At 46.0% G+C, this 20,130-nt stretch overlaps 1 protein-coding gene across 1 annotated transcript in view; it reads right to left on the bottom strand.

Moving 5' to 3' along the window:
- Positions 1-8,848: 8,848 nt before the first annotated feature.
- Positions 8,849-20,130, bottom strand: part of LOC129855163 (leucine-rich repeat and immunoglobulin-like domain-containing nogo receptor-interacting protein 3) — a 49,700-nt gene continuing 38,418 nt past the window's right edge. The window contains exon 2 of the mRNA XM_055922537.1: positions 8,849-14,386. Coding sequence (XP_055778512.1) covers positions 12,516-14,336 — 1,821 coding nt within the window. The 5' untranslated portion in view covers positions 14,337-14,386 and the 3' untranslated portion in view covers positions 8,849-12,515. The remainder of the gene's footprint in view (positions 14,387-20,130) is intronic.

The raw sequence follows: 20,130 nt of genomic DNA, 5'->3' as shown, positions 1-20,130 counted from the left end.
TTAATCTGCTAAATTGTAATTATTCGCTCCTATGGCCTATTTATTGTCTACCTCCTCTTGCCTTTTGCACACACTGTATATAGACTTTCTTTTTTTCTACTGTGTCATTGACTTGTTTATTGTGTTATTGGCTTGTTTATTGTTTCTCCATGTGTAACTCTGTGTTGTTGTCTGTGTCACACTGTGTTGCTTTATCTTGGCCAGGTCGTAGTTGTAAATGAGAACTTGTTCTCAACTAGCCTACCTGGTTAAATAAAGGTGAAATAAAAATAAATAAAAAAGTATATTGGACCAAATTATGAAAGGCAAGAATTGTACTTTTCAATTCCGTAAAGTCAGAGTGGAAGAGGTGAAAAAATTATTGTTGTCTATCAAAAATGACAAGCCACCGGGGTCTGACAATCTGGAGGGAAAATTATTGAGGGTAATAGCAGACGATATTGCCACTCCTATTTGCCACATCTTCAATTTAAGCCTACTAGAAAGTGTGTGCCCTCAGGCCTGGAGGGAAGCTAAAGTCATTTCGCTACACAAGAATAGTAAAGCCCCCTTTACTGGCTCAAATAGCCAACCAATCAGCCTGTTACCAACCCTTAGTAAACTTCTGGGAAAAAATGTGTTTGACCAGATACAATGCTATTTCACAGTAATCAAATTGACAACAGACTTTCAGCACGCGTATAGGGAAGGACACTCAACAAGCACAGCACTTACACAAATGACTGATGATTGGCTGAGAGGAATTGATGATAAAATGATTGTGGGGGCTGTCTTGTTAGATTTCAGTGCAGCTTTTGACATTATCGATCATAGTCTGCTGCTGTAAAAACGTATGCGTTTTGGCTTTACACTCCCTGCTATAATGTGGATAAAGAGTTACTTGTCTAACAGAACACATAGGGTGTTCTTTAATGGAAGCCTCTCAAACATAATCCAGGTAGAATCAGGAATTCCCCAGGCAGCTGTTTAGGCCCCTTGCTCCTTTCAATCTTTACTAACGACATGCCACTGACTTTGAGTAAAGCCAGAGGTTTCTATGTATGCGGATGACTCAACACTGAAATGACTGCAACACTTTACAAAGAGTTGCAGTTAGTTTCAGAGTGGTTGGCAAGGAATAAGTTAGCCCTAAATATTTGTAAAACTGAAAGCATTGTATTTGGGACAAATCATTCACTAAACCCAAAACCTCAAATAAATCTTGTAATAAATAATGTGGAAATTGAGCAAGTTCAGATGACTAAACTGTTTGGAGAAACCCTGGATTGTAAACTGTCCTGGTCAAAACACATTGATACAACAGTAGCTAAGATGGGGAGAAGTATGTCCACAATAAAGCGCTGCTCTTCCTTCTTAGCAACACTATCGACAAGGCAGGTCCTACAGGCCCTAGTTTTGTCGCATCTTGACTACTGTTCAGTCGTGTGGTAAGGTGCCACAAAAAAGGACTTAGGAAAATTACAATTGATTCAGAACAAGGCAGCACGGCTGGCCCTTGGATGTACACAGAGAGCTAACATTAACAATATGCATGTCAATCTCTCATGGCTCAAAGTGGAGGAGAGATTGCCTTCTTCACTACTTGTATTTGTGAGCGGTATTGACATGTTGTGATGCACTGAGCTGTCTGTTTGAACTACTGTTGCACAGCTCGGACACACATGCATACCCCACAAGACATGCCACCAGAGGTCTCTTCACAGTCCCCAAGTCTAGAACAGACTATGGGAGGCACACAGTACTACATAGAGCCATGACTACATAGAACTATATTCCACATCAAGTAACTGATGCAAGCAGTACAATTAGATTTGAAAAAAATGATAAAAAAAACCTTATGGAACAGCGGGGACTGTGAAGCAGCACAAACATAGGCACAGACACATGCATACACGTGCACACATACACACACACGATAACATACGCACTACACACACACATACACATGGGTTTACTGTAGTACTGTAGATATGTGGTAGTGGTGGAGTAGGGGCCTGAGGGCACACAGTGTGTTGTGAAATCTGTGAATGTATTGTAATATTTAAAAAATTGTATAAACTTCCTTAATTTTGCTGGACCCCAGGCAGAGTAGCAGCTGCCTTGGCAGCAGCTAATGGAGATCCATAATAAATACAAATACAAATACATTTCTCATTAATGAGAGGTCAGTAAAGTGCAGGTATGACTAGGTGAGATGAGGGGGAGAATACCAACTTCACATAGGAGATACATTTCAACAGAACTAGTGATACATTCTGTGTATAATACAGATGTGACAACTTTGTGGTTAGTTAAATGTAACTGCTGCAACCACCAGAAAGATGCTTAGCCACATAACGGATTGGGGTAGGGGTCTCTATGAGTCACAGGCCAAGGTATGTTTTTTTGTCCCACTACATTGTCAGCCAACATCTTTTGTTGTTACCAACAGATGAGAACCAAGGTAGAATCAACCTTATTTCAATACAACCACTGTGCATCTCAGTGGCTCCATCTTCATCGCTCACCTTTTGTACTGACATGACTGAGTGTCACTGACTGACTTGTTGAATCTTCACCTTTGTGACATGACGAAGTAGCTTCCTCTCTAGAAAGCGTTTACAGGCATGTTCTTTGAGAAAAGAGCCCTGACCTAACAGAGTGACTAACATTATAAGGGGGAAGCATATGTCTCAATTTCTGTCACAGAATAAAACAGTGACATCCCACTGGGCACAGAAGTCTATTTTTGATTTACATTTATTTCAGTTGCCAAATCAAATCAAATCAAAGTTTATTTGTCACGTGCGCCAAATACAACAAGTGAAATGCTTACTTACAGGCTCTAACCAATAGTGCGAAAAAAAAGATATGTGTGTGTGTGTGTAGGTAAGTAAAGAAATAAAACAACAGTAAAAAGACATTTGAAAATAACAGTAGCAAGGCTATATACAGACACCGGTTAGTCTGGCTTATTGAGGTAGTATGTACATGTAGATATGGTTAAAGTGACTATGCATATATGATGAACAGAGAGTAGCAGTAGCGTAAAAAGAGGGGTTGGCGGGTGGTGGGACACAATGCAGATTGCCCGGTTAGCCAATGTGTGGGAGCACTGGTTGGTCGGGCCAATTGAGGTAGTATGTACATGAATGTATAGTTAAAGTGACTATGCATATATGATAAACAGAGAGTAGCAGCAGCGTAAAAGAGGGGTTTGGGGGGGGCACACAATGCAAATAGTCCAGGTAACCATTTGGTTACCTGTTCAGGAGTCTTATGGCTTGGGGGTAAAAACTGTTGAGAAGCCTTTTTGTCCTAGACTTGGCACTCCGGTACCGCTTGCCATGCTTCCTCTGACACCGCCTGGTGTAGAGGTCCTGGATGGCAGGCAGCTTTGCCCCAGTGATGTACTGGGCCGTACGCACTACCCTCTGAAGTGCCTTGCGGTCGGAGGCCGAGCAATTGCCGTACCAGGCAGTGATGCAACTGGTTAGGATGCTCTCGATGTTGCAGCTGTAGAACCTTTTGAGGATCTCAGGACCCATGCCAAATGTTTTTAGTTTCCTGAGGGGGAATAGGCTTTGTCGTGCCATCTTCACGACTGTCTTGGTGTGTTTGGACCATTCTAGTTTGTTATTGATGTGGACACCAAGGAACTTGAAGCTCTCAACCTGCTACACTACAGCCCCATCGATAAGAATGGGGGCGTGCTCGTCGCTCCTTTTCCTGTAGTCCACAATCATCTCCATCTGACCTCCTCCCTAAAGGCTGTCTCGTCGTTGTCGGTGATCAGGCCTACCACTGTTGTGTCGTCTGCAAACTTAATGATGGTGTTGGAGTCGTGCCTGGCCATGCAGTCATGGGTGAACAGAGAGTACAGGAGAGGACGGAGCATGCACCCCTGGGGAGCTCCAGGATTGAGGATCAGCGTGGAAAATGTGTTGCTACCTACCCTCACCACCTGGGGGCGGCCCATCAGGAAGTCCAGGATCCAGTTGCAGAGGGAGGTGTTTCGTCCCAGGTTCATTAGCTTAGTGAGGAGCTTTGAGGGTACTATGGTGTTGAACGCTGAGCTGTAGTCAATGAATAGCATTCTCACATAGGTGTTCCTTTTGTCCAGGTGGGAAAGGGCAGTGTGGAGTGCAATAGAGATTGCATCATCTGTGGATCTGTTTGGACGGTATGCAAATTGGAGTGGGTCTATGGTTTCTGGGATAATGGTGTTGATGTGAGCCATTACCAGTTTTTCAAAGCACTTCATGGCTACGGACGTGAGGGCTACGGGTCTGTAGTCATTTAGGCAGGTTGCCTTTGTGTTCTTGGGCACAGGGACTATGGTTGTCTGCTTGAAACATGTTGGTATTACAGACTCAATCAGGGAAATGTTGAAAATGTCAGTGAAGACACCTGCCAGTTTGTCAGCACATGCCTGGAGCACACGTCCTGGTAATCCGTCTGGCCCCGCAGCCTTGTGTATGTCGACCTGTTTAAAGGTCTTACTCACGTCGGCTACGGAGAGCGTGATCACACAGTTGTCGGGGAACAGCTGATGCTCTCATGCATGCCTCAGTGTTGTTTGCCTCGAAGTGAGCATAGAAGTGATTTAGCTCGTCTGGTAGGCTCGTGTCACTGGGCTGCTCGCGGCTGTGCTTCCCTTTGTAGTCTGTAATAGTTTGCAAGCCCTGCCCCATCCGACGAGCATCGGAGCCGGTGTAGTATGATTCAATCTTAGCCCTGTATTGACACTTTGCCTGTTTGATGGTTCGTCGCAGGGCATAGCGGGATTTCTTGTAAGCTTCCGTGTTAGAGTCCCACACCTTGAAAGCAGCAGCTCTACCCTTTAGCTCAGTGCGAATGTTACCTGTAATCCATGGCTTCTGGTTGGGGTATGTACGTACAGTCACTGTGGGGACGATGTCCTCGATGCACTTATTGATAAAGCCAGTGACTGATGTGGTGTATTCCTCAATGTCATCGGAAGAATCCCGGAACATGTTCCAGTCTGTGATAGCAAAACAGTCCTGGTGTTTAGCATCTGCTTCATCTGACCAGTATTTTATAGACCGAGTCACTGGTGCTTCCTGCTTTAATTTTTGCTTGTAAGCAGGAATCAGGAGGATAGAGTTGTGGTCGGATTTACCAAATGGAGGGCGAAGGAGAGCTTTGTACGCATCTCTGTGTGTGGAGTACAGGTGATCTAGAAAAAAATGTTTCCCTCTGGTTGCACATTTAACATGTTGATGGAGAGTTGGTAGAACTGATTTAAGTTTCTCTGCATTAAAGTCTCCGGCCACTAGGAGCACCGCCTCTGGGTGAGTGGTTGTCTGTTTGCTTATTTCCTTATACAGCTGACTGAGTGCGGTCTTAGTGCCAGCATCTGTTTGTGGTGGTAAATAAACAGCCACGAAAAGTATAGCTGAGAACTCTCTAGGCAAGTAGTGTGGCCTGCAATTTCTCACAATATACTCTACTTCAGGCGAGCAAAATGTAGAGACTTCCTTAGATTTAGTGCACCAGCTGTTGTTTATAAATATGCACAGACCGCTCCCCCTTGTCTTACCGGAGTGTGCTGTTCTATCCTGCCAGTGCAGTGTATATCCCGCTAGCTGAATATCCATGTCGTCATTCAGCCACGATTCCGTGAAACATAGGATTGTCATTCAACTAACGCAAATTCAATATTAAATCAACATTGGATTTAGGTAAAAAGTTGGATGAAGAAAATACTGAGTTACCTTATGTTGATGACTTTTTGAAAATGCAATTAGTTTTCCATGTTGATTCATCGGCATCACATAGAAATGTTTTGTTGAAATGACATGGAAACAACATTGATTCAACCAGTTTTTGCCCAGTGGGATGGGATGAGAAGGTTTGACTGAAGCCATTATTCTGATAGAGGGACAATGAACGTTTTCTTTAAATTGCAGGACAGTAACATTTAATACAGAACACCATACTTTGATCTGGTTGGAAAATAAAGCAATTTGAAAAGTATTTCACATGCATTGTTTACTTTAAGGTTAAACAGTCCATGTTCAAAATGACCCTCAAAATTAACATTATCATGAATTCGACTTTTTCCTCTTTGATAGCTACTGGCAAGACGAGTCAATTGAGATGTGGCATTTTGATGATCAAGACATGGTGGATAAAATGTATTGTTAGCAAGTAAAGTTAGCAAAGCCAGGAATCTTATCCTGGTTTCACATTGTTTCCACGTAATTTAAACAAAATTATTCTATGTGATGAAGTTGATTGGATTTGCAAAAAATCATCAACGTAAGGGAATTTCGTATTTTTTTCACCCAACTTTGAACCTAAATCCAATGTCATGGTGACATTTTTTGTTGATTTCATGTTGAATTCATGTTAGTTGAATGACAACTCAACCAAATGTAAATCTAAAATAGACCTCTGTGCCCAGTGGGATGTCACTGTTTTATTTTGTGACAGAAATTGAGACATAGGCTACAGTAAGAAGCATTAGAAGGTTGTTCATGGGGTCTTAAAAGACAAACAACTTGGCCTGTGACTTATAGAGACCCCAACTCCATTCCGTTATGTGGCTAAGCGTCTTTCTGGTGGTTATAGCAGTTACACGTAACTAACCACGAAGTTGTCACATCTGTATTATACACAGAATGTATCACTAGTTCTGTTGAAGTTAATTTCCTTCAATGTCGCGTTGGGATTCTCCCCCATGTCTCAACTAGTCATAAATGGACTTCTATGACTTCTCATTAATGAGAAATGAGCTACCATAATGTACTAGAATCTTTCTTGTACCTTTGTCACCTTAAGTAGTAGGTTTTAGCAAGATAGCATCCAGATTTGCCATTCAATCTTTTAGACAATTGAGTAAGGTATACTTGGTTGGTGGCAATTCAGTTTCAAAGTATCCTGATGGTTTTAAAATCGGTCAAACTGATGACATTGGACATTTTGCACAAGTCCAATGTTACTACCGTTGTGGAGTTATTGAGTTTTCTCTCGGGTTCGTAAACGAAACAGACAACTTGTTAACTAGTTGTTAACTAACTCAAAAAAATACAAATAAACCTTGAATGAGAAGGTGTGTCCAAACTTTTGACTGGTACTGTACATACACATACATATATATACACTGCTCAAAAAAATAAAGGGAACACTTAAACAACACAATGTAACTCCAAGTCAATCACACTTCTGTGAAATCAAACTGTCCACTTAGGAAGCAACACCGATTGACAATACATTTCACATGCTGTTGTTCAAATGGAATAGACAAAAGGTGGAAATTATAGGCAATTAGCAAGACACCCCCAATAAAGGAGTGGATCTGCAGGTGGTGACCTGCAGATATGCTTCCTGGCTGATGTTTTGGTCACTTTTGAATGCTGGCGGTGCTTTCACACTAGTGGTAGCATGAGACGGAGTCTACAAGCCACACAAGTGGCTCAGGTAGTGCAGCTCATCCAGGATGGCACATCAATGCGAGCTGTGGCAAGAAGGCTTGCTGTGTCTGTCAGCGTAGTGTCCAGAGCATGGAGGCGCTACCAGGAGACAGGCCAGTACATCAGGAGACGTGGAGGAGGCCGTAGGAGGGCAACAACCCAGCAGCAGGACCGCTACCTCCGCATTTGTGCAAGGAGGAGCAGGAGGAGCAAAATGACCTCCAGCAGGCCACAAATGTGCATTTGTCTGCTCAAACGGTCAGAAACAGACTCCATGAGGGTGGTATGAGGGCCCGACGTCCACAGGTGGGGGTTGTGCTTACAGCCCAACACCGTGCAGGACGTTTGGCATTTGCCAAAGAACACCAAGATTGGCAAATTCGCCAATGGCGCCCTGTGCTCTTCACAGATGAAAGCAGGTTCACATTGAGCACAAGTGACAGACATGACAGAGTCTGGAGACGCCGTGGAGAACGTTCTGCTGCCTGCAACATCCTCCAGCATGACCGGTTTGACGGTGGGTCAGTCATGGTGTGGGGTGGCATTTCTTTGTGGGGCCGCACAGCCCTCCATGTGCTCGCCAGAGGTAGCCTGACTGCCATTAGGTACCGAGATGAGATCCTCAGACCCCTTGTGAGACCATATGCTGGTGCGGTTGGCCCTGGGTTCCTCCTAATGCAAGACAATGCTAGACCTCATGTGGCTGGAGTGTGACAGCAGTTCCTGCAAGAGGAAGGCATTGATGCTATGGACTGGCCCGCCCATTCCCCAGACCTGAATCCAATTGAGCACATCTGGGACATCATGTCTCGCTCCATCCACCAACGCCACGTTGCACCACAGACTGTCCAGGAGTTGGCGGATGCTTTAGTCCAGGTCTGGGAGGAGATCCCTCAGGAGATCATCCGCCACCTCATCAGGAGCATGCCCAGGCGTTGTGAGGAGGTCATACAGGCACGTGGAGGCCACACACACTACTGAGCCTCATTTTGACTTGTTTTAAGGACATTACATCAAAGTTGGATCAGCCTGTAGTGTGGTTTTCCACTTTAATTTTGAGTGTGACTCCAAATCCAGACCTCCATGGGTTGATAAATTTGATTTCCATTGATAATTTTTGTTTGATTTTGTTGTCAGCACATTCAACTATGTAAAGAAAAAAGTATTTAATAAGAATATTTCATTCATTCATTCAGATCTAGGATGTGTTATTTTAGTGTTCCCTTTATTTTTTTGAGCAGTGTATAAACATTTGCACACAAAAAACCTACCTGATTCCACTTTGTCATTATGGGGTATTGTTTGTAGATTGTTGATTACAAAAATGTATTTAATCCATTTTATAATAAGGCTGTAACGTAACAAAATGTGGAAAAAGTCAAGCGGTTTACTTTCCGAAGCACTGTATATGTTACAAACAAGGTGCTTAATTGAATTGGGGTATTTTTTTATATAAAACATACAGTAATATACAAAATTCTCCCAACATTTGCAGAACAATGTAAACAACATCAATTTAATCTTTAGGATGCTGAAACACAGGAATGTTTATCATATTGTTATTTTTCCCAGAACACAAAAGTAGTTATTTTATTATTAGTATTCAATGAAGGTCTGATGCTAAATGTGCAGTGCATTCAGGTCCAGGATCAGTTGCCAAAAGGTGTTGAACATTGCAGATAGAAATGCAATAAAGAGCTGACATGATTCTTTGTTCTACATGTTGTTGTACTTATATTCAGAATGAAGTGAACCTCTCTCCAGTGACAATGCTGTAGATTACGCTTCTTCCAGCAGAGGGCTGCAAGGTAAACTATTGGGACTGTTGGCAATGGGGCATTGAGTGAGGGAACGATCTATGGAGCCAGTGTACTAGAGTGACATATTGCCAAACCACAGACAGACAGGCAGGTGTTGATATTAACTTTAAATCAGCCTGATGACGGATAAGAAATTAGTGTGTAAAGGATGTCACGCTGCTTGCTTAGCAAGTACCACTTTCTCACGATTTGGTCCATACCTGGCGCAAACTCAGGACCTCTGCCTTGCTAGCACATGTGACCGTCCTCCTGAAAAGTCAGCGCCGTGCGAAATGCTAGTTTTTCACTGGCGCAAATCGGGACACTTCAGGCTGAGAAGTAAGTTTCACACATCCCGTGCTACATTAGCACCCTAAATCCCAATACGAATTTTCTCCTGTAGTGTGGATAGAGAATAATGATTATGTGTTAGGCAGCTGCACAGTGCTAATACGGATGTTGACTACAGTATGTGCTAGGAACCTGCACAAAGTGCTAAGAGGGATGATTAAACAGTTTTGCCTATTACTGGTTCAAAAAACCTTAGTAATAACTGCTCTTCCAAAATATACAAAATACTGCCATCATAATCAAATACACGTTTTACAAATATTCAAGGAACAGTGTAATCTTCACATCGTTTCTGATCCTATTCTAATTCATCTGCAGAAAGCAAATGATGTCAGCCCTTGTGATTGGGCACGGAAGGCCCTCTAGCACAGTCTGGCTCCATTCCATTGTGACCTCTCTTCCAGCATCCAAGGTCTCTGTCACATTAGCATTTTCCTGCATATCTCTGAGACTTGGGTCCTGATGAGAAACACTGTCACTGCTGGTCACCAGGCTTCCCACTGCTTTCCTAAGCCTAAAAGAGGAAACTGATCAAATACACTGCACGCTTGCCCTTTATAAGTTGTTTAGAAAGCACAGAAAGGGCAAATCTCTGTGCCAGGCAATCTGTGTCTGATAATAATTAAATTACTGGGTATTAACAGTTAGGAAATTATACTTAGAATTATCCACATAAAATCTGACTTACAACACATTATGAACAACCACAATAGCTTTTAAAGATTACAAAATGCACTGGGGGTACAAAACATTAAGAACACATGCCTAATATTGAGTTGCAATCAGACAATGACGAATTAACAAAGGTTATATAGCAAGTCATTTAGAAAATGAGACAACAAATCTGAACACCCAACAACAACAACAATATACATACACAAAACGTTTTGTATACTTTTTCAGATGGGGTGCAGTCTGAGGGCATGTCACTATTGCTAAATACACCACCACGAGGGTATCTGATCCCATAGGAAATTGTGTCTGGTTTTGTTTGTGATCACTCACCTGTACACCAGGTTTATATATTTTTCACTTCGTCATTCAGGGTACTTTACGTAACAAATCCATTTGAAAAATGAAACTAGTCAAATGTGTAGCAGCATTTAATGCTGTTGAATGACAGATGAGGTTGGAAGTCTCCTGTAATGTAGTTTGCATTTGAAGTCATTCTGTATGGTTATAGCTTGGGAGTGTACAATATAAAACACTGTTAAGCAGTGCTTCATTTGAGCGAGGCGGCACCTCTCAGTTTTTGACTGCTTCTTTCCAGAACCCATTTGTCAGGATTCGGTACCTCTCATGGCATGACAAATAATTTTCACTGTTTGAAATGTAAAAATCCTAATAAAAGCTATCAGAGTTAGTTCAAGTTCTCCTTTGTAATTCTCCTGGCTGCCCCCTGAAAAACGTAATGTTAAAACGTGCCTAATATTCCAAGAATTGATTTGTGTTGGCCAGCGCGGGTTTCTGGTTTGCGCAACACTGTAAGCTTTATAGACCAACGCATGGCCATAGCTGCGGTGAGAGCGAGAAGACAGCCTCTATCCTTCACATAACTAGAATGAGATTCACTTTCTATGAGCTCTCTTCCTCTCTCTGTTCTGATAGACATGAGCCTGCAACTCTCCTCTCTCCAGAGTTGCACTTCATCATTTATTTCCTTATAGAATCATAGACCCAGGAGGGGTGCTGAAGGTGCCACAGCACCCATGATGAATTCAAATACACTTGCCAAAGTAATAGAATTACTTCCGTGTTCAGAAAGAAATGACATAATTCTGAATACTACATCAGGAGTTGGACTATAATTTAGCCACAGAGAATCAATATATATATATATTTTTTTTAAATAGCCTTGCTGTGGATTGTGTGTAGCCCAATCACAAGGCATGCTGACAGTCAGGAACTCATGGCAAATCTGTCAGTGAACAGCATGCAGCCAAAACAGGCCTTTCGCAATATTTAAAATGAAATTGCGAGACAACACAGGTTGGAAATCAAATGGATCCTGCCGAAAAGACAATACTAATCTGATTGTAGGCTACCACGTTTTCAACTTCCAAATAGGCCTATTGAGCGAACAGCATTGTCTTACAAAGTAAAACAAGAGAGCGACAAGCTTTTGTCACGAACGCATCGGCCATCTCCATGAGTGAGCTGCTCATCATTAGGGGAGTCAGTGAAACTGGAAACCTTTTTAGGACTATAATTTCCTCCTCATATTGTAGAATATGTGTCTCCACACACCTAGGCTAGTGATGGATTCAAGACAAGTTCGTTTTTATTGATATCAGATTCTCAGTTTGTCAGTGTCAAAGTAGCCTGACAATTTAATAATTTGTGAGGTATAAAAAATATTCTGCTCGTCTCCAGTCATCTAAAATGATGTAGAATTGCATGAGATATAAAAGGCCACATTTTTCCCGGACCCTAGACTACAAATGTTTGCCCCATGTGTGCAACTTCTACAAGCGCCTCTACTATACTGCTCTATGCCAGGTAGCAAAAGCGGTGATAATGCATGCAATGCTTTAATATAAAGGTCATTTTTTCCATGCATTCACCATACCTCAGAGCCCCAGGTCACCCTCCCTTTTTAAGAAGCTTAAAAGAGACAGATGGAGCTGTGCAGGGGTGTTGTGTTTTGAATCTTAACAGTCAATAGGATTTAGTGACATCTTTAACTATCATCCAGACTCCTCTGCACAAGATAAACCACAATACACAAATAGCAAATGAGAAAAAATGTGTCTGTACCAAATCCATTTACCCAATTACTTTTTGTTGATACAGACATTTACAAATACAAAACAAAGTTTTAGTACATTGTCTTAGATCACCTAATGTGTTTATTTCTGAACCAATAGGGATCCGAATCATAAAGTCCAAAGTTATTATTGTGTCCCCATCTGAGTCAACTAGTAAACAGAGTGACCCGTTTTCTGACTCAAATCATCTTCATGTTGAACTTTCGAGCCCCTCCTTGTCCGCCGCTGGCTGCAGGGCCGTCCACCTTTCTGAAAGAGTACTCAACTGAGAAGTTATTCTTGTGCTGTCCCCGGCCCTGGCTCCATGCAAACAGCATCAGGAAACAGAAGACCACCACGCCAAGGAACAAGCAACACCCCATGGCTGTGGATATCAGGATTGTCTTGAGGTCCAAGGTGAACTTGAGGAAGACCTTGGTGTCGTTCAGATTGGTCTCGTTGAGGTCACCTGTGTAGTATGTGCGGTTGGCCATGAGTGCAGCGTCCAGAGGCAGTGCGCTCACGGTCAGCGTGGCAAAGTAGGTGGCATTGCCCCCGGCATTGCTGGCAATGCAGATGTAGGTGCCGGTGTCAGTCAGCTGGGCGTAGCGGATCTCCAGCGTTCCCTCGGGTAGGACGGTGACACGTCCAGTACTCTTGGTAGTGATCCGGCGGCGCTGGGGAGATACCCAGAAGATGATAGGTGTGGGCTCACCCTCCGCCCGGCACACAAAAGACACTACCTGGCCCTCCCTGGCAGTCACTGGCTGCAGCTTCCTGTTGCGTATCTTGGGCTTCTGGCAGGTAAAGTGGTCGAAGAGGGCAGAGTCTGAGAATGCGCTGAGGGCCCTGCCCTGCACCTCCATGGGGCCCGCACACACTGGGGACTTCCCTTCAAAGTTGAGGGTCTTCCTGCGCTGGAGGATCCAGAGCAGGCGGCAGTCGCAGGACAGAGGGTTCCCATCCACACGCAGCGTCTCCAGGGTATTGACGGACTGGAAGGCACCCTCCTCCAGGGTTACCAGGGCATTAGTGGACAGGTTGAGCAGGCGGATCTGCCGAAGGCCGCCGAGGGCGTACGGCTGCACCGTCATCAGGTTGGTGTTGACCAGGTGCAGCTCCTTCAGACGGACCAAGTCCCTCAGGGCCCAGGACTCCAGCACGGAGATGGGGTTGTATGAGAGATTGAGGCTGATGAGGTGGGGCAGGCTGCGCAGGGCAGCCGTGGGCACGGAGGTGATGTTGGTGTTTGTGATCGACAGCCAGGACAGATTAAGGCCCTGGAGGCTGTGGGGGGAGATGTGCTCCAGGAAAGGCCAGTGGTCGATCTCCAGCCCCCGCAGCCCCCCCAGTTTACGGAAGTTCCGGTCCTCCAGGGAGGAGATGCTGAGGTAGCGCAGGCGCAGAGTGACCAGGCTGCGGAGGTAGGACAGAGACTGGCTGGAGATGGAGGTCAGGTTACACCTCTCAATGGTGAGCTGCCTCAGACCCACCAGGCCCAGGAAGGCCTTGTTGGAGATGTAGACCAGGTCGTTGTCACCAACCTCCAGGTTCCTCAGGCTTTTCAGGTCCTGGAAGGTGAAGTCCAACAGGATGACAATCTTGTTCCCGCTCAGGTCCAGTGTGGTGAGGTTGGTGAGGCGTGAGAAGGCGCCCATGGGGACCAGTTTGAGCTGATTCCCCCTCAGCGACAGCACCCTCAGGCTCTGCAGGCTGGAGAAAGCGTTGGGCTCCAGGACGGTGATGATGTTCTCACTCAGGTCCAGCTCCTCCAGCCGAGGGAAGGAGAGGAGGTCGCCATGCTCCACCCAGCGAAGCCTGTTCCCACTCAGGTCCAGCAGACGTGTGTCCGAGGAGATACCGTCGGGGAAGGCAGACAGGCGCTTGCCCTGGCATGCCACAGACTTGAGCTTGGCCATGCACTCACAGCGCTGGGGACAGCCTTGGCTCTGAGTGGAGGCCACAGTAGTCAGCAGCAACAGTAGCAGGCCAGGCCACCCCAGGCCTGGAACGGCTGCCATGCCCCCTCTCTACCTTTGCACCGCTGGGGCTGGATCACTGCACCAGACACCTGTCCACAGAGACCAAGAGAGAGAATGAAACAGACAAAGACAAATCAGTGCATGTATATTCCCTCCAACAGTTGAGATCAAACACTGTAAATTAGTAGAATTACAATTACTGGTTTTAATTAACTTTGCACTGAAGTACAATTACAGCTAGTGCTCTGAGTCAAGTCTCAGAGAGTTACACACCATGGGAAACCCGGCCTGAGTTTCCAGTAAATTATTATTCTGTTTAGAGGAATGACCCCAGAAGATAATGAGTGAAAAGTTAATTTACTCATCATGAATAGGTCAGAAACAATGGTGTGATCTAAAGATCACACCAAGACTCTGTCTAACTGACTCATACCCTGTTTGTCAAGCCTCCATGCTCCAACATCAACCAATACCGCTGGGCAGAAAATCTAGTGTTCAATCCGGGAGCGAGTGTTATAGTGTTCAAATGACTCTTTAGTGTAGCTCTCAGGCAAGGTCACCCATCACACAAGGCTACGACCCAGCGCACAACACTATAATACTTCCATTACATCCTCATATTGTCTCTCTGAAGCTTGAAAGAACTCTGCCTGGATCTCATATAACAGACCACTCCACAGGATAATGACCACCTGCATCAGACCGTTAATCCCTTCCTCAATCCATCATTTTCTCCAGTTTATACCTTTGACATGAAACATCCCAGGATTAACATGTTCCATAACACCATATTCATTAAATGGTGGGCTTACGGAGGAGTAAATGTATTAAAACCCCATGAGACCTGTCACTCCCATTAGTTCATGCATGAGGAAGTCCCCAAGCCATGTGTTCTGTGTGTCACCTGAGCACACAGATACTCTACTTACTACAGTCCATAAATGAACGCAGTGAAATCATGAACAGAGGAGCATGCCCTAGAATGGTTAAACATAGCAACGCCTCATGAAATATGCACTCAACACAGTGTGCCATAAATGTATGAATCAATTAGACAGAAATGCTGCTAAAGATTCAGATTAATGTAATTTCCTTTGGGGGATTATTAGTAAGAATTCTGAGAACTCTAACACTGTGTTATAGTCTCCTCCCCTCTGACACAATATTGTATGCACACACCCAACCCCCTCACACCTTCACACACACAACACAGGGTGTGATCAGAGAGGACCAGTGACACTCGAGAGGAAACAGAAAATGTGTGAAGATTTTCAACTCCCACGGATGATTTAATCATTCTTTTCATGTTCCTAAAATCTACACGCTCTGATTTAAATTGATCTTGAGACATAGGAATAAGTATACCCATTAGTCGACCTGTCACAGCCTAAAACTAGCTGATAATAATGTCTTCTGATCAGTTTAAGGGATAAATGCATTCGTACAGTACAGCTTTGAAGAGACACAGGAAATGCATGCGAGACATATTTATGAAATGCAAATGCTCTGGATTTCAAGGATTTATTTTGCCAGGCTTAAGGACCACACAACGCAATCTAATTGCTCTTTAAATGTTACAGTATCTTCCTGGAAAGCCCATACAAGGTATTTTTGAGCAAAATAAAATGATGGCCTCCTTGATGGTCTTGTTAGCATATCTGTCTATGTGCCCTGTGTGATTTTCAAATTCATCAAATTTAAGCTGCAGCGGTATTGAATAAACAATGGGAGTGTAATATCATATGGCAATTCCCCAGGCATGGGTCGATGTAAAAACGAATGAATAATATATTAAGTCATTGTACTTATGGGGGGCACACAGCCAAGAACAATAGTTCTCCCATTTCTCCTACAGAGACCATACTATACAGTACAGCGCCAGCCAGATAAACACAGACCGTGGAGTGGGTGGATACAGTGACCCTGAACTCATCAGTTCTCTGGCCGGAGCAAATTACGTAGCAGCCCCCGAAAACACCCAGAGAGACTCTGGCAAAGTGTGGCTTTTCAGCTCCAAAGTACCAAGCACAGGTTAGCAACAGAGACAGATTTAGAATATAGAGGGGGTTGTGTTGCACCCCTCTATCTTTGCAACACTACATCCACCTCAGCCTCGTTTGTCCGCTTCTCCTCGCTCACCTGTGTTTGCATATCAGCTATTAGCGGACAAAGTGGATGGCAAATTAAGAAAATGTGTAGATGAGAGAGGCCGTTTACCAAATGATGTCTGTCCTTATTTACAGATACCAATTCAGAGTTATGGAGTTGAAGGGCTGACCTGAGGGCCTGTAATGTGAGGCCACTGTTAAGGCTGTCAATGTTGTTCTCCTCCTCAATCGAGGAGGAGCATGGATAGGACCAAGATGCGGATTGGTGATTAATCATACTTTTAATGAAAACAGCAAACACGACACTACAAAACTACAAAACAACAAACTAACAAACCTTCAACCGTCCTGTGTGGCCCAAACACTGACACAGGAACACACACCCACAAAACACCAGTGAAACCCTGGCTGCCTTTGTATGACTCTCAATTAGAGACAAACAATACACACCTGTCTCTAATTGAGAATCATACCAGGCCGAACACAAAACCCCACATAGAAATACAAACATAGACAAACCCACCCAACTCACGCCCTGACCAACTAAAATGAATACAAAACAAAGGAAAACAGGTCAGGAACGTGACAGAACCCCCCCCTTAAGGTGCGAACTCCGGGCGCACCAGCACAAAGTCTAGGGGAGGGTCTGGGTGGGCGTCTGTCCACGGTGGCGGCTCTGGCGGTGGACGAGGTCCCCACCCCACCATAATCAATCCCCGCTTCTTTATCCCCCTCCCAATGACCACCCTCCCACTAACCCCACCTAAATGAAGGGGCAGCACCGGGATAAGGGGCAGCACCGGGATAAGGGGCAGCACCGGGATAAGGGGCAGCACCGGGACAAGGGGCAGCACCGGGACAAGGGGCAGCACCGGGACAAGGGGCAGCACCGGGACAAGGGGCAGCACCGGGACAAGGGGCAGCACCGGGATAAGGGGCGGCAGGTCCTGGCTGAGGGACTCCGGCAGGTCCTGGCTGAGGGACTCCGGCAGGTCCGGGCTGAGGGACTCCGGCAGGTCCGGGCTGAGTGGCAGCTCCGGACTGTAGGGCAGCTCCGGACTGTAGGGCAGCTCCGGACTGTAGGGCAGCTCCGGACTGTAGGGCAGCTCCGGACTGTAGGGCAGCACCTGACTGGCGGGCGTCTCTGGCAGCTCCTGACTGACGGGCATCTCTGGCAGCTCCTGACTGGCGGGCGTCTCTGGCAGCTCCTGACTGGCGGGCGTCTCTGGCAGCTCCTGACTGGCGGGCGTCTCTGGCAGCTCCTGACTGGCGGGCGTCTCTGGCAGCTCCTGACTGGCGGGCGTCTCTGGCAGCTCCTGACTGGCGGGCGTCTCTGGCAGCTCCTGACTGACGGACGGCTCTAGCGGCTCCTGACTGACGGACGGCTCTACTGGCTCGGGACAGACGGGCGGCTCTAATGGCTCGTGGCAGACGGATGACTCAGATGGCGCTGGGCAGACAGATGGCTCAGACGGCGCTGGGCAGACAGATGGCTCAGACGGCGCTGGGCAGACAGATGGCTCAGACGGCGCTGGGCAGACAGATGGCTCAGACGGCGCTGGGCAGACAGATGGCTCAGACGGAGCTGGGCAGACGGGCCGTTCAGGCACCGCTGGGCAGACGGCAGACTCTGGCCGGCTGAGACGCACTATAGGCCTGGTGCGTGGTACCGGAACTGGAGGTACCGGGCTGAGGGCACGCACCTCAGGGCGAGTGCGGGGAACAGGAACAGGGCACACTGGACTCTCGTGGCGCACTCTAGGCCTGGTGCGTGGTACCGGAACTGGAGGTACCGGGCTGAAGACACGCACCATAGGGAGAGTACGTGGAAGAGGAACAGGGCTCTGGAGATGCACTGGAAGCCTGGTGCGTGGTGTAGGCACTGGTGGTACTGAGCTGGGGTGGGAAGGTGGCGCCGGATATACCGGACCGTGAAGGAGGACACGTGCTCTTGAGCACCGAGCCTCCCCAACCTTACCAGGTTGAATGGACCCCGTAGCCCTGCCAGTGCGGCGAGGTGGAATAGCCCGCACTGGGCTATGCAGGCGAACCGGGGACACCACCTGTAAGGCTGGTGCCATGTACGCCGGCCCGAGAAGACGTACTGGAGGCCAGATACGTTGGGCCGGCTTCATGGCATCCGGCTCGATGCCCAACCTTGCCCTCCCAGTGCGGCAAGGTGGAATAGCCCGCACTGGGTTAAGCACGCGTACTGGGGACACCGTGCGCTTTACCGCATAACACGGTGTCTGACCAGTACGACGCCCTCTCACTCCACGGCAAGCCCGGGGAGTTGGCTCAGGTATCCAACCCGGCTTCGCCACACTCCCCTTTAGCCCCCCCCCAAGAAATTTTTGGGTGAGCCTCTCGGGCTTCCGTGCTAGCCGCGTACCCTCATACCTTCGGCTCCTCTCTCCGGTTGCCTCTGCTCTCCTCACTGCCTCCAGCTGTTCCCATGGGAGGCGATCCTTTCCAGCCAGGATCTCCTCCCATGTGTAGCAACCCTTGCCGTTCAAGACGTCTTCCCATGTCCATTCCTCTGTCTGTCTCTGCTGCTGTCGCTGCCCTTCTCCACTCCGCTTGGTCCTCTTGTGGTGGGTGTTTCTGTTAAGGCTGTCAATGTTGTTCTCCTCCTCAATCGAGGAGGAGCATGGATAGGACCAAGATGCGGATTGGTGATTAATCATACTTTTAATGAAAACAGCAAACACGACACTACAAAACTACAAAACAACAAACTAACAAACCTTCAACCGTCCTGTGTGGCCCAAACACTGACACAGGAACACACACCCACAAAACACCAGTGAAACCCTGGCTGCCTTTGTATGACTCTCAATTAGAGACAAACAATACACACCTGTCTCTAATTGAGAATCATACCAGGCCGAACACAAAACCCCACATAGAAATACAAACATAGACAAACCCACCCAACTCACGCCCTGACCAACTAAAATGAATACAAAACAAAGGAAAACAGGTCAGGAACGTGACAGCCACATGATGAAACATGAGGGACATGAAGAGAGGACAGGGCAAGAGGGCGCTGCAGAAGTTCTGCCAAACAAGACAAACGTAAACATGTCGTCCCCCATGAATAATTGAGTGCATTTGGAAAATGTAGTGGAGTAAAAGTTGTCAAAAATATAAATAGTCAAGTATAGTACAGAGACACAGAAAAAACGACTTAAGTAGTACTTTAAAATATTTTTACTTAAGTACTTTGCACCACTGATTATTACTATAGCTCCCGTCTTGAGCCAATCAGTGTAATTGTAAATGCCAGTGCTGTCTGAGATATCGCGTGACTATCGTACTAACGAACGGAGACAGAGACAGATCCACAGTCCCCTTCCCGTTTCCATCGTGGGGGACAATCGAGCACATAACTCACCATGGGTTGGTGAGCCCCCTGTAATGTATTGTAATGCATGCAGCATCAAGCCTCTCCACAGGAGAACAGAGGTGTTTGTTTAAGTAACCATGGACTCTAATCCATGAAAATGTTGAATGATAAGGTGTTTACAAACATTTCCAACCCATTTGATATCTCAAATCTAACAAAACAGAGATTTTGATAGGATCAATGTAGTTCAATCACAATGTTCTTTCTCTCAATATATCTCTCAAACGTCAGCAATTGTTGTTGTGACACTGGGTTGAATTGGCTGTGTCTACAATAGGTTAAATTGCCGGAGTGATGATGCTATGTGGGTGTTGGA

The sequence above is a fragment of the Salvelinus fontinalis genome, chromosome 5, assembly GCF_029448725.1.
Source record: "Salvelinus fontinalis isolate EN_2023a chromosome 5, ASM2944872v1, whole genome shotgun sequence".
NCBI classification, from domain to species: Eukaryota; Metazoa; Chordata; class Actinopteri; order Salmoniformes; family Salmonidae; genus Salvelinus; species Salvelinus fontinalis.
This window is presented reverse-complemented; position numbering and strand designations above follow the sequence as displayed.